This window comes from Periplaneta americana, chromosome 8 (genome assembly GCF_040183065.1).
Source record: "Periplaneta americana isolate PAMFEO1 chromosome 8, P.americana_PAMFEO1_priV1, whole genome shotgun sequence".
Lineage (NCBI taxonomy): Eukaryota > Metazoa > Arthropoda > Insecta > Blattodea > Blattidae > Periplaneta > Periplaneta americana.
This window is the reverse complement of record NC_091124.1, coordinates 729,975-745,743: the sequence shown is the minus strand read 5'-3', so window position 1 is coordinate 745,743 and position 15,769 is coordinate 729,975. Positions and strand designations below refer to the sequence as shown.

Below are 15,769 nucleotides of genomic sequence, written 5' to 3'. Positions count from 1 at the left end.
ATATTACATTTGATGTTTTAAAACATTTGATAGTGTTGTGTACCGCCTGATGATGCCCTAGAGGACGAAAACGTTCGTATTTGTAACAAATGCATAACAAATATTATATAAATATATTTAAAACAGTTATACTAGGGTCATTCCATGCAAGAAAAAGTATGTTTTTGAACCATGATGTCTCAAAAGTTAAAAAAATATTGTAGTAGGTTATTTTGTATGTTCTGAATATGAATTTCAAGCAATACTATATTTATATCTTTCATAGTTTGATAGCAATCAGAATTTAAAATATTGGTTTAACAAAGAACACGGTTTCATTCATTGAAGTTTTCTTACTATGTAAAGGAAGATGGAAAAATGATTTTAATGCAATTTGAAAAAGGAGAGCTTTGTTTATAAATGCCCTTAAAATGAAAAAATATATAATTTTTTTAAATAGTTACCCACCGTAAAATAATTTTAAGAAGTATAGAACACAAACTGCAATTCATTTTTACAGACTAAAAAACATGTGTTTAATTCTTTAGGGTATCACTGTGAAAATTTCAGAATGCAGACTTAAATATCATGCCAGTTTTTAATAAAAATAACTCACCAGAACAAAGGAGCTCAGCAGGTAGGCTCTCCCGCCGTACAGAATGTTGCGCGGTCAAGGTCAGGGAGACGGACGTTTGAGATTACTCATCGTTATGAAGTCTACGACCGCCACACATAGCAAGCGATTTTCAGCCGTCGGAACAAAAATTAATAATTTTATTAATTTAATTATTCACAGGTTTTTTTTTAAATAAAGTCATAAAACTAGGGAGATGGATTAGGAATAAGATTTTCTTTAATACGAATGAAATTCGCATGAATTCAATTTGTTGCATTCGAATATAAAACTATTTCTTTTTTTCAATGAGGCGTTTTTATGAGCACGCCTTGATATTATTCGGATTAGTCTTTAAGGTATTAAAATATGGTTATTCAGGTTTACAATGGCGTCTGTTCAGTTTCGATTACACTTCATACAGGGTGTCTAGAATATTTTAAATAATGGATAACATGTAACTGCCACCCATTTTTCAGTCATCCGTATGACTAAAATATTAATGACATGGCGGCCATAGTTGGCAGTTTAATTCATTTTCATAATAACATTATTATATTAAAAGCCCAAAAACATTCATGGCATTGCTGGCATATTCTTAAAATTTTGTATGGAATGACTCACTATGTAACTTTTTTTTTATTTTGACTGTTAAGTTATTAAGATTAATAATTATAGGAACTTGATACAAGTATACAAGCTGCACTTATGTCTATAACGATTATCTACTACTACTACTACTACTACTACTACTACTACTACTACTGCTACTACTGCTACTACTACTACTACTACTACTACTACTACTACTACTACTACTGCTACTGCTACTACTACTACTACTACTACTACTACTACTACTACTGCTACTACTGCTACTACTGCTACTACTACTACTGCTACTACTACTACTACTACTACTACTACTACTACTACTACTACTACTACTTATTTGCTTTTAAGGAACCCGGAGGTTCATTGCCGCCCTCACATAAGCCCGCCATTGGTCCCTATCCTGAGCAAGATTAATCCAGTCTCTATCATCATATCCCACCTCCCTCAAATCCATTTTAATATTATCCTCCCACCTACGTCTCGGCCTCCCCAAAGGTCTTTTTCCCTCCGGCCTCCCAACTAACACTCTATATACAGTTCTGGATTCGCCCATACATGCTACATGCCCTGCCCATCTCAAACGTCTGGATGTAATGTTCCTAATTATGTCAGGTGAAGAATGCAATGCGTGCAGTTCTGCGTTGTGTAACTTTCTCCATTCTCCTGTAACTTCATCCCTCTTAGCCCCAAATATTTTCCTAAGCACCTTATTCTCAAACACCCTTAACCTATTAGAACGATTATCGAATATTCCTTATTAAGTAGTCACTTATTTATATTACATTATTTATATAGTATTTATATTACAATTATGAAATTTGCGGAAAATAGCGGAGAGAACCGATTATTAAAAAAATTGAATGATACTGGCTACATCCAACTTATACTGGTAAAAGGTAAATAGCTGGTCCAGATCAGTGGTGATATTGATGAATATGACTCACCTCGTGCCGGTGAGGAACTTGCCGTGCAGTCCCCCGGAGCAGGTGACCCTCAGATTCTTGGAAGAGTCGAAGGAGTGGCGCTTGCATTTCGTTTCCGTCGGACATGAGGCAGATACAGCAGCGATCATCATCCATCCCAACAGCAAGGTCCAGGATCTGCATTGTGGGCAAGAAACAAACTGACTGACGCCGATGATGTCTTGTTAGGGGGAGAAATATGTAGGGGAAAGAGGTGCCAAGAGGAGTATCAGATGAAGGAGTAAGGTAAATGTTAGAAGACAATGACGAACGAGGAGATTCACAATATGAAGAAGAAGGAAAACATGGAGGACGATACAAATTGCAGGAGAAGGGTTGAAGAAAATATACAGAGACGGTAAGGGATACAAGATTAAGAAAATATATAGAGGAGAGTGGGGTAATATCGGACATCGGGTAATATCGGACAGTACGTTTCTTTCATCTACCACCACATGGTAGTACCTGAATGACATGGTTATGTTTCTCTATGCGATATCACAGAAACGTAACCATGTCAATCAGGTACTATCATCGTGTGGTAGATGAAAGAAACTCACTGTCCGATATTACCCGATGTCCGATACTAACCGACTCTCCCCTATGATGAACAGGAGAAGAAGAAAATAGCCTATATACTATGAAGAATAGGGGAAGAAGAAAATATAGAGATGAGGGATAGAAGAAGAAGAAGAAGAAAGTATAAAAAGTGAATGGTAAAAGAAGAATAAGCACAGGAACCTCATTTTGTAGCGCTTTGATCTCCACGGCAAATCATTTTACTCCATTTATATTGTAATTTTGGGCCAAGGGAAAATGGAGTAAAAATTGGTACCTATTTTAGGGGGACCAAATTTGTGGGTAAAAAGACTGAAGTACACACTACGTTGTCTAACTCGCTGGTTCCCAAACTTTTTGAAGGCGCTGCCCACTTTTTGGGTGAGACTTTAGCTTGCGATCCCCAACTACCTTACTGGTACTTACCCCAGGATAATAAAGCCCGTTACACACTTGAAAAGAACTCGCTAGCGAGAAATTTGTTGCGAGAAAATTCAAAGATTGGTAACATGGATTCAAATGGACGTCCACACACTGGAAGAGTTTCTCGTTCGAGGCGAAAATCTCGGTAGCTCAGCGAATTTTCTTGACACATTTATCAAAGATATTTGACATTTATACTCTTTATGACAGTTGAATGTAGAAAAAGATGAAATAATATCACAGGTGACGATGAATTGTCTTGTTTTTATTGACAATGAGAAAAGATGGCCGATAATTGCAATCAGAAACTTATCGAACTTGTACGATGTCACCCGTAAGCCTATTTATATGATCCACGGGATGAAAACTATAAAAACACGAAACTAGAAGAAATCTGAAGACAAATATCAGATGATATGAAAATAAATAGGGCTATATTTTATTTTGATGATATTCAATAGTATTAATTAAACATTTGAAATAATGTATCTGTATGTCTTAACAGTTTACATAATTTTAATCAAAACATAGCAAAGAATCCTCTATCATATCATGAATAGCAAAAAACTGTGATCCATTGAACCTGAAATAACGCCTAAAAGTATCATCATTCAAATCGAAATCAGTGTCCAAAACTCGCCCTTATTTTCGTGAGATACAATGTGATTTTCAGATATTTCTGGCTTTAATTTTAGGCCTACTCTTTCTTTTCATTAACAAGATATGTTCATGTAACTCCATTTCCTCATCATCTGAATACTCAGATTCAACATGGCGTTCGTACGTAATTTGTAAAGTACGACAATATACTTACAGGTTATATATTTAAGCACGACAATATACGTAAATACATAACCTATAATATTTCCCCCAACGAGTGATTACTATAATCAGAAAAATGCTTTCTGCATGAAGGCAGTGCATAGCTGATCATAGCAGGTGTGATCTGTGATAGCGAGAACTCGCCAAGTGTGTGGAGGAAGGCTCTTCGCCTCCTTCTCGCAACACATTTCTCGCTAGCGAAAACTCTTCAAGTGTGTTACGGGCCTAATACATGAATGACAAAAGAAGAAGAAGAAAATATAGAAGATGAGAGGCAGAAGAAGAAGAAAGTACAGAAGATTAAGGGAGGAAGAAGAAGAAGAAAATATATAAGATGAGAGGCAGAAGAAGAAGAAGAAGAAGAAGAAGAAGAAATATATAGAAGATCAAAAGTACAAAAAGGCCAAAGGAAAAGGATAGAAGAAAATAGTGTAAATGAGAAGAAGATGCAAAAGAAGACAGTGGTTAAGGACATGGCTGAGGAAGAAGAGTCGACAAAGACCTTCGGGAAGAGAATGCAGAAAAATGGGAGGGGGGAAGGGAGTGTGATATCAAAATGTTGACGGCAACAGCTTCTGTCGCGTCACACTTCAGCTGTGGAAACGGTGCACAACAGTACAAAACATTATTATAATGGTTGTAATACGTCACTCATTTTCACGTGACACATCCCGTAATCCACCGCTACACGACATTTGTCTCCCATAATACACTGCGGTGTAATCCACTGAGGATCCTGCAACTGTATTCTGTCATGAAGTGAATAGTAGACAATATTCACTTTATGGATTCCCCTTTCAAAAAAGTCTTACTAGTACTTTTTGATGAGCTTGTCTACTTTGTCTCTTGGCAGAAACAATAATTAATAACTTCGCATTATCTTTTCTGGTTGTTTACATGTTTGTCTTATCCCAGTCGAACTATTGGAAGTCAGACTGAGCATGGAATAATAATAATAATAATAATAATAATAATAATAATAATAATAATAATAATAATCGAGATTTTTCTGCTTTTCCACACAATTCTGGATAATTTATGACTATGACGTCATTCCATTTTCGACCAATGAAGTGCAATGAAATTTTGAATTCCAACCAATCACAGTCATACCACAGTCAACTACATACAGTCACGAAGCTTGAGTTTTGAGGGTGCTAGAAACAATAGACTGTGACGGTACTATTTTGCATTGCCTGTAATGAGGCGATATTAGCGATCCTAGTGGTGAGCAACTATCTAATGTTTGCATATTTACTACGTATTGAGCTTCGCGACTGTATATACTAGACTGTGGTCATACATCGCTATAATTTTTGCAACTCGATTTATCACAATCAATTTATCGCAAGTTTGTTCTTTTGTTTAGTCAGTATCGCCAACTGTTTCCCCGTAAATCGATGAGCATTAATGTAACTTTGAAGTACTAAATAAAGTGCGAAATCCTACTTCCACATCTAAATCTTCATCTTCTAATTCCATGTCCATTGTAGGTTATCTGAATAAAATTACACTCCTTCATTCAGATTTGATAACTGCGTTTTCAACAATTGTTCATTTAATTAATGTATTAATCAGGTTATTTGTAATTATATTATAAAATGTTTAATTTAAATTATGATTTCAGCAGATAATGAAAATATGTTTCTGTTATAATAAACAAGAGACAAGCGCAGTACATGTGATTAACATTGTTAAACCTGAATTTCCCTTTTCTCAATTGGCATTACTGAATAACATTCAATTTCTTTATTGAAGTAATAATATTCTTTATTGAAGTAATAATATTCATTTAGTTCAATTTCGCAATGTCTGAACAGATTTACATAAATTACATTTACCAAAATGTACATATAATTTTTTTAAACAATTATCAATATCATCTTTTGAAATTCAAAAAATCATCTCGCAAATTCTTAAAGATCCCCTGCAGATTATACAGTTTCATTTATACCACTCAGAAGGCCTTAATTAAGGATATGCTAATTTTAAATAAAATATTTTATTTATAAGTATAATTTTAAAGTCATCTTCTAAGATTTTATTTTATAATTGATAATGAATGGTGCTTAATTATTACATTTTATTTTTATAACAACATTCATATTTAATTGATTATATTTCTTTGCTATTAATTTCCGGATCCTCGTGGTCATCCTTAATTAAGGCCGGACGAGTTATTTCTCTCTCTCTCTCTCTCTCTCTCTCTCTCTCTCTCTCTCTCTCTCTCTAAATATACAATTATTAACATTTTGGGAGCGAATTTTGTACATTTGTTTGTGTTATGTCTGTTTACTAGAATTTTAATAATACAAATTATGTAAACTTTAAAAAAAATTGTGATATATTATTTACATTTTTATTTTATTCACGAAATAGTCGTATGTCGCTCGAGATCTAAGCTTTCCCAGATGAATCTCAGACCTCTTGTGACATTACTGTGATAAATTGTGGTGAAAGAAGGCTGGTTGTTAGTCCACTGAATTTTGTAAACCTTGAAAAATGCAAATCAATCTAGTCGGTCCTGGAATCGAACGCTAAACCTCCTGAATACAAGACAGGGCGCTGACCACTACGCTACCGTGTTCTGTGGTGGTGATGGTGGTTATTATTATTATTATTATTATTATTATTATTATTATTATTACTACTACCACTGCTGATTTCATCACGTACTTCAAATATTTTAATGTCTTTGCCCTTGTGAGGTCTATGAGCCAACAAATGACATTCACACACAAGTAACGAAACATTACAGGCGTGAACTTATAAATCCAACCTTTATCCGTTAATTTTACTACAGAAAAAAGTATTAAAAATGTGTTTAAAAAAACAGAAAGATTACCCAACTGAATTGTTGTTTAAACATTTCAAAGTTTTGAACATTAGGTCTAAACAAATTTATTATTTTATTTCATTAAAATATTTTCACAGAAATCTTAATAGCTTTGAAAGGTATATACGTAAATATAGAACTAAAAATATGAATTCTCTGCGTTTGTCTGAACCAAAATGTAAAACCAATGCAGCTTTTTATCATAGCATGAGTCAAGGTCCCAGATTATTAAACAAATTTTATTCTAATATTATTTTAACCACGAATCCTCTCCAAATTAAGAAAAAAATTTGTATTGGATTTATAGTTTGGGTTTAAACATATTAAACACTTTTTAATCTGTATACACTCTCAATTTTAATTTTATTTTTGTCTGTATTGAAATCCCCTCCTGAGCTCGAGTCTTACTCATTCAGCAGTGGCTAGTTTATCTTTCATTGTATTTATTAACTTGTATTCATTTCAAACTTACTAGCAATAAAATAAATAAATAAATGAAGTCGCCTTGGAAGAAGATCACAGCTTAAGAAAACAGAAATAGAGATCAAATTACTGCATGTATGCCAGGGAGAGAGAGACGTCCATTTCCCCGCCGTGAACCGAACCCCGGTATGCTGGACACTAAATATGACTTACATCGCAGACGGCTCTGTAATTCCCAACACCTAATCTGCGACAGATACGGTTGGAGGACACTGCTTAATGAATATATTATCTTGAGCTCGGGTTTACGTGCTTAAGGAGCTCAGTGTGTCCTGAGGCACGAGGCCAAAGTCCAACATCTGTCGTTACGTTAGGTTTACATAAACAATCAGTCAGCCAATAAGTGGAGTGTGAGTATATACACGCAAGTAGGACACTAAAATATTTTTAGCTATATTTCTGACGGCAACGATTAGTAAAATAATAATAATAATAATAATAATAATAATAATAATTTTTATGAATTTTTCCACATTACTCCGCTTCTTCCTCACCACCGTGACACCCACTAGACGACATATTCGTCGCGGGGATACAATCGCGGATAGGTGGTAGGCCTTTGGCGGAAAATGTGGAAATCGAAGAACATAACATAGGGATTTAGCACGGAAAATGATTTTTTCTCACTCTCTTCCCTGTTCATTTTAGGAAAAAACGTTACAGGCATATATTTTAAGACTTGAAAAAAATGAATCATAATGCAATAATAACATAATTATTTTTTTGTAAATCAACATTATAAACAGTCTTTACCGTTAGTCGAAATCGTGCATAATATGCCACATTATTAAAAAAATATTACCACGTCAATTAAAACGTCAAAGTTAACATTATGAAACGATTTGCCATGCTATAGTTAATATTTAATAATAATAATAATAATAATAATAATAATAATAATAATAATAATAATCATCATCATCATCATCATCGTCCTTGCAGGTATTAGGCCTAGTGGCCTGTTACGGTCTCCGTCCATCTTTTCAGGGGGCGTCCCAAAGATCGTCTTCCAAGTGGTATATAGCGGAGAATTTGTCTTGGGAGTCTGGAACGGTCCATCCTATTGACATGGTTAAGCCATTTTTGTCTATAGTGGTTGAGATGTTCATAAATAGGTGTAATTTCCAATTCTTTTGTAATTAGTTCATTCCTTTTGTGGTCAAGCAAGCTGTAGCCGGCAGTCCTCCTCAGAAATCTCATTTCCGCAGTTGTTAGACGTTGAACATCTGAGTTTCGGACAGTCCAGGCCTCACTACCATACATGAGGACAGGTCTTGCTAGAACTTGCTTTTAACCTGGTATGTTTTTGGGTTTGCGTGGTTGTGAAAATCTGATTGATGGTTCTTAAGGCTCCATTAAAATGTTGAATATTTTCAGATATATCAGTAACAGGTAAATATGTCAAATTATAACCTAAATATTTAAATGAGTTTACCTGTTCTAACGTATGGATTCCAATGCAAATAATAATAATAATAATAATAATAATAATAATAATAATATTAATAATAATAATAACAATAATACATCATTGTTGTCATAGCAACTCCTTTCTTTATAGACTATGATATCAAACTACCCGTCATTACAAATCTGGTGTTATTTCTTTATTAATGTCGTACAAAAAATAACGTATGTAACACGTTCCCTAAAAATTGACTCATGCCATAAAGTACAGTATAACATTATGAACTTGTTTCATAATATACTATTTATTTATTGTTAGAGAAAAATAACAATTTTATAGCTTTTATTAGTTGTTATATCCAGTTCTGTTTCACTGCTGTGGGCCATGATTCATAACAATGGCAGAATGTTCATAACAAATGAGGATCATGAGATGAGAGGAGAAGAATAATAATTTAGCGTTCTTTAATGTTTTTGTTTTAATGGATATTATTTTTCTTTCATAATGCATTTACTTATTTTATTCCATTTATTTACATTAAGGTTAATTAATTTCACTGGTTTTAATTCAATTGTGTTATTTCTATCACGGCGCCATGAAACTCGATATTAAAATAATACAAGAGAAAAAAACAATTGACAGTAGAAGAAACAAATGCAAACTGTGTTAAATAAAGCAAATGAAATCGCATTTATGAATTTTATTCAACGATTTCCTATGAACTTAATAAAAAATAAATACTTATTAGTACATTTCAATATATTTTTAGTCCCTTAACATTTTTCCTAATAAAATTTTCCTATGAAACACACAGGGACGATGATATTTACAAATAATTTGTTTTTCTTGTTAAATTTCTATGTAGACTTTAATTCCCATGGTGTATTTGAAATGGTGACGAGTTATGGTTGCGAAGGAGGTTGATCGTGGCCTCTTGAAATTGGTGCTATTCAAACATTAATCGACCGGGACCTGGGAAATGACGAAAACACAAGTCAAGTTAGCCAACACCTGGGATCGAACTCTGGACCTCCCGAATACGATGCGGGAACAAAATCTGTCCAGTAATTGGAGAAAATAGCTGTACACAGACGACAGGCATATCCAAAAACCACTTTTTTGGTATGTGGATGTTAAACGAGTTCCTGCGAAAATTGCAGCATTGCAGAGAAAGTAAAACTGAATCATCTCATTGTTCTGGTGTATCAGTATTCTCTGATGTACACACACGAAGCAGTTTCAATATTCTGGTTCGCCGTCTGTCAGAATGTCCGAGAAGCAAACAAAGCCCTCTACTACGAGTGCGCGGTGTTCATGGAGATGAAAATATACATCAAAGTGAGCGAGCAGTGTTGTGATCTTCTTACAGCCCACGTACGAATTGATGGGCAACATCCACTTCTGTAGAGTTAGATGGCTCTTTTATACATTTAACAATAAACTAAGAATACTTTACAAGAAGTGGTAAATTATGCGCTTTAAATTTTGTATTTTAAGGTTGAATAACGTAATTATTATTCGATGGTAACTAGGATGAAATAGATTTTCGAGTAACACTGATGGAACTCCATCTTTGGATCCTCATAAGTTAACATCGATGACGTAGTTACAGGAACATGTTACGAGTAATTGGAAAAATAAAGGTTGATCTATCCGAAAATTATGTTTATTTAATTTCCAAAATTTATTTATTTATTATTTTGCTAATAATTGTAATATAAATTATAAAATATACAGAGAAACTTTAGCTCGCCCCTGAAAGAGTAGAACTCGTGCTCAGGGGCGGATTCCTGAATTGAAATTAATAATTATACAATACAAATATAATTAATAATTATACAATACAATTTGCAATTATAGTATATAAATTTAAATTTACAATTTTTCAATTTTTATAAAATCCATACTTAACTTTTTAAATTTAATACTAGAACTATTAGAATTGACAAGATTAGGATATTTAAATATAAATTTGTTATATATTCTTGGGCCTAAATTACTACTATGATTAAATACTGTAACAGTCTTGCATTTTGGTTCAAACAATCTTAAAGAATCCATACCTTTTGTTTCATAACTATGAGAATACAATTCAAAATTATTTCGATTTTATGTATGAATTTTATTAATACAATATAATAAATTTGTCTTACGTTAAGTACATTAAAGTCTAGAAACAAATTTTGAGATGGAAAATCAATAGGTTTATGAAGACACATTTTAATTATTTTCTTCTGTAATAAATAAAGTGGATTAAAATTGGATTTAAATGAGCTACCCCATCCTATAATTCCATACATAATTACCGATTGAAATAAAGTTAAATATATTGTGCGTAATAAACTTATTGACAAGTAATTCCTCAATAAAACAAAATAATATAATAATAAAATTGTACAAAACGCACAGCGAAGTGAAATAAAGATTTTAAGGAAAATTATCTTTTCTTTTTGGTCTTCAAAATATATCGATACTTACAGATGCTTCTCGCAAAATTTCATAGACTTCCGCCCCTTAGAATACTTCTTTTGGTATCCATTTTAAAAGTTTAAATCACCCTGCAGTCTCTGTTGTTTAACTTCATTTATCTCGGTTTTTAGTTTTTGTATTTTTGTCCATGTTCAAAACGTAGTATATCTCCTTGCATAAATTCTTTAGCTAGTCGTATGAATTTTTTTTGCACTTCTCCCTCAAACTATGCTGTATGAAAGGTGCCATGGATATTTCAGTAGGACTTAAAAAAAATTAAAAAATAACAATTTGTAAAATCGTGGAAATTTTTATTTTTCGCATTTGAGATACAGTAATATGAATATTTTTCAGACAAAATTAATTAGCACACCTAAAATTTCCATGATTAATTTATTAATGATAGTACGCTGAACGTAATGGTAAAAATATAGCTACTTATATTTTTATATTAGATGATCCATATATACGAGTATTCCAATGTCGTCTATCATCTGATATCTTCTTCTGCCCCGAACTCTTCTCCCGTTCACCATTCCTTCCAGTGCATCCTTCAGTAGGCAGTTTCTTCTCAGCCAGTGACCCAACCAATTCCTTTTCCTCTTCCTGATCAGTTTCAGCATCATTCTTTCTTCACCCACTCTTTCCAACACAGCTTCGTTTCTTATTCTGTCTGTCCACTTCACACGCTCCATCTTTCTCCATATCCACATTTCAAATGCTTCTAGTTGCTTCTTTCCACTTCGTCGTAATGTTCATATTTTTCCCCTAAATCATTAAAGTCCATACAAAGCACTTCGCTAGTCTCTTCCTTAGTTCTTTCTCCAGAGGTCCGCAGAAGATGCTCCTTTTTCTATTAAAAGCTTCCTTGGCCATTGCTATCCTCCTTTTGACTTCCTGGCAGCAGCTCATGTTACTGCTTATAGTACACCCCAAGTATTTGAAGCTGTCCACTTGCTCTACTGCCTCATTTAGAATTCGCAAGTTTACCTTCTTTACTTTTCTTCCGATAACCATGGTCTTCGTCTTGTTTGCATTTATCTTCATCCCATACTGCCCACAGCTGTCATTTAGCTCCAGTACATTTACCTTAGTATATCATCTCCTCTTCTGCTAACAGCGCTATAGCCTTTGAAATTGTACATGCCACTAATTACAATATCGAATGGGAAGCACTCCGTTTTTTTATTGTGGTCCGCGGCAAAATATTGATTTTTACTATTTTTATTGTATTTTTGGGTCAGAGAAAATATTCTACTTTCATTCACTAAGTACTTTTTTTAGGAAACATATTATTTTATTCCCTATTTTTTCTTCCTTTTTTCAGATGTTTGTAGCACTGTTCCAAGAAAATCATAAAGCAAAAACATAACCGAGTGTCACCTCGAACGTCGAATTCTACGTCACCCAATAATAGGCATAATAATAATAATAATAATAATAATAATAATAATCATAATATTATTATTATTATTATTATTATTATTATATTAACTGTTATTAAGTTAAACAAAACGTTATTTTCACCACTGGTCGGTCATATTTCTACGTTGTGTTCTTTACATAACAAGGCTTGCTTTCAGGATATCTATATTTTATGAAACTGGACAGAATAATAACAGATTTAAAAAAGGGACACTTGAAATCGTCATTTATATAGCTGTCACAAAAATGAAGAAGCTCTGAATCATTTAACACAGAACAAGAAAACCAGAAAAGGATAAAATACATAGGCTGGTCATATTTCATTTGAGATAATCGAAACATTGCCGCTATAAAACTGGAGGGATGCATTCGTAAGTTGAAATTCTTGTAGGTTTTACAGCTGTTTGATAAAAGAAGTAATCATTTTAAATTCTGCTTGCTGGCATTCTTAAAATGTGTGCGGGCATTCGTGTTACGCTAAATACCGTCTCCTAATTTTAAAATCCGCAAGAAGACGCGTATGTGAGTGGAAATGCCGAAATCTGTTTCTTGTAATAATACTATAGCCTACTATGTATTTGTACAATGGAGAGGTGAACATTTGATTACACTGCATGTTTAAACTACCAGCCGACTTTAGCAATCCATAAATTAAAGTCTAAATTAGCCGCTAATACACACCTTTAATAAGAAGAACGAAAGGCGTAGTTGCTGGCGCTGATGGTCATCAAAGCTTCCAATAAAGAAACTCGTAATTCTCCAAAGCAACTGCTTTCACGAAGGCCATAACTTAACGTATCGTGTATACACAGCCTGATGTGCAAAACAAGCTGCTCTAAATAGAGACGAGCAAATTCTGACTGCTAATTTAATTTTATAGTCGTCACTAATTCAATTAAAAGGCGTACGTTCACAGACAGGCAAACAGTTGCAGCGCGGTATTGTGATGACGTGTTAAGCTGCACGCTGTCCGATTATCACGCAACAATGACGCCGAAAACCAGTTCTGCCAACTCTTCAAGATAATCTGTTGAATGACAGGATTTAATTCCGTGAGCTTTAAGAAATGCAAAAGGACGCACACGATTCCATGCATCGCCAACATTTCGAGCATTGAATAACGTCAACTAAGGCTGAATACTAATTGAGAGCACCAAAATGTTAAAAGTTGTAAAAGAAATATGTTCGTATGAGCTATTCCATCTCAAATCGACCGAACTATAGAGAAAATTGACCTTACAATTTCTAAATACAATGAAACATTTTTTGTACGTTGAGAACTGTGATACAATGCTTTGTGCAAAGTTTGAGGCATCAGAATTCATAGTGTTTGAATTAAAAATATTTAAATTTATCGTATTTTCATAAAATTAGCAACTTTAAACTGTTGTGGCTCCGAAACCCTTTCACCCAATGATCAAAATCATGGTTTATTTTGATGCTGAGAAATTAAAGTTTATATTGACATATAAACAGATTTTCTTACTTTTTTATGGAAATGGAGAAATTTAGATTTTTCCTCAGTAAGACGCCTTTGCCTAGGAAAAAATATTTTAAAAATATATAGTTAGTTTCCGCATTGAAAGTACAAATAAACACATATTTTTTACTGATGGCACGTTGATAAGAAAGTATTGAAAATATCAAATAAAAAAAATAAATAGTACGCGCGTGAACTAACCAGCTGACTATGAGACGGGAGCTAGCCCAGACAAGCAAGGCCAGGAGACAAACACGTGATGTTTCGTCTAGTAGCGCATAGCTGGGCTAGCTTTATCACAAGTTTTCATAAACACAGGAGTAAAATGACGCCCAACGCTCGCTTATCATCATTTCTCGGCCAGTGCGTGCGGTACTGCGCCGTTCAAGTCTAGGCGTGTGAAAATAATCTATTTAATACCCTCGAAACTTATTGCCGAGCCACTAAGTAAACAATGCCGAATCCCTCTTAATAATGCAAGGTTTTTTCTCAATATTTTTTACATTTTTACAAATGGGCAAAAAGCCTAATAGTACGTAAAATCAGATTATCTGTCTCTCTCGTTACACAATAAAAATAAGGATTACTTCTTAACATAACCTACCAAATGTCAGCTTCAAAACGAGCTCCCGTTCAATGTTCTGTAATAAATGGTTCCAGAGTTCTGAGCGCTGAAAGAGGCTTGTTTTTATGAAATACGCTAAATTTGTCGGTCAACAATACGGAAACCGTTTGACTTTCGATAGTATATTTTTGCAAATGCACTGTCCTCAGCACCTTGTATAAATAGGGAAAAAATTAGAGTATAAAAAATGCGAGGTTTTTTACTGATCGATTTCACATGGAATAGCCTGTACGCAGTTGCCATATGAAGCATGTGATTACGATGATATTTTATGTATTGGTCTAAAATCTTAATTTCTAACACAGCTAGTTCATTATAGGAACAAATTCCTCACAAGTCTAATTTCTGAAATTTTAAGTACTATATTCGTTGTTTTGATAATCAAATATTTAGACCTAGACAACAATGTGCGCGATGTTACTGCTTTGTTAAATTACGTAAATGTGTTAAATCTCTTTGTCCAATACAGCATTTTGATTGTACCATGTAACATTCGGAAATTACTAACTTTTATACCTAAGTCGTTAAAATAATTTAAACGTATATCATATTCCAAATATTAAAACAAGAACAATAAGTTTCATTAAACATTGCATATGACTGCATCCGCCATTGAATGCTCTGAGGGCTGAACTTGGCCACTATGTGAAATAACGAGGGCTGTCGACAGCAGAAAATCAATGACGAATAAATAAAAGCAAAGCATTATCCGTCCAGATCCAGTTTTGTTAATAAAGCCTTCGTAACCACGGAAACAAATAAGTTTCGTTTTTATTAACTGCCAAATATTTCTTGCTTACAAATATACGAGTAGCCTCTAATAAGACTATCTCAGCTTCAAATTACGATGGACAAGGAAGTTAATTGAATTCTTTTCTGAAATAAAGAGGCCGACAAAGCGATTCGTGTCAACATCCAAATGAATACGGAATGGCTGAGTAAGATTTTGTGAACATACAGGCACAATCTCAGTTAAACGGCGTTGTCAGTTCTTAATTGCAGAATTAGGTGGATACGAAATTGTAATGCCGTCGTCCAGAAACATCTGGTGTGACTGCTTGTCCGACAGAG

The 15,769-nt window shown here is 33.7% G+C and overlaps 1 protein-coding gene across 1 annotated transcript in view; it reads right to left on the bottom strand.

The window, feature by feature from the left end:
- Positions 1-15,769, bottom strand: part of swi2 (Protein singed wings 2) — a 175,108-nt gene that overhangs the window by 104,977 nt on the left and 54,362 nt on the right. Inside the window, exon 2 of the mRNA XM_069832253.1 lies at positions 2,152-2,307. Coding sequence (XP_069688354.1) covers positions 2,152-2,307 — 156 coding nt within the window. The remainder of the gene's footprint in view (positions 1-2,151; positions 2,308-15,769) is intronic.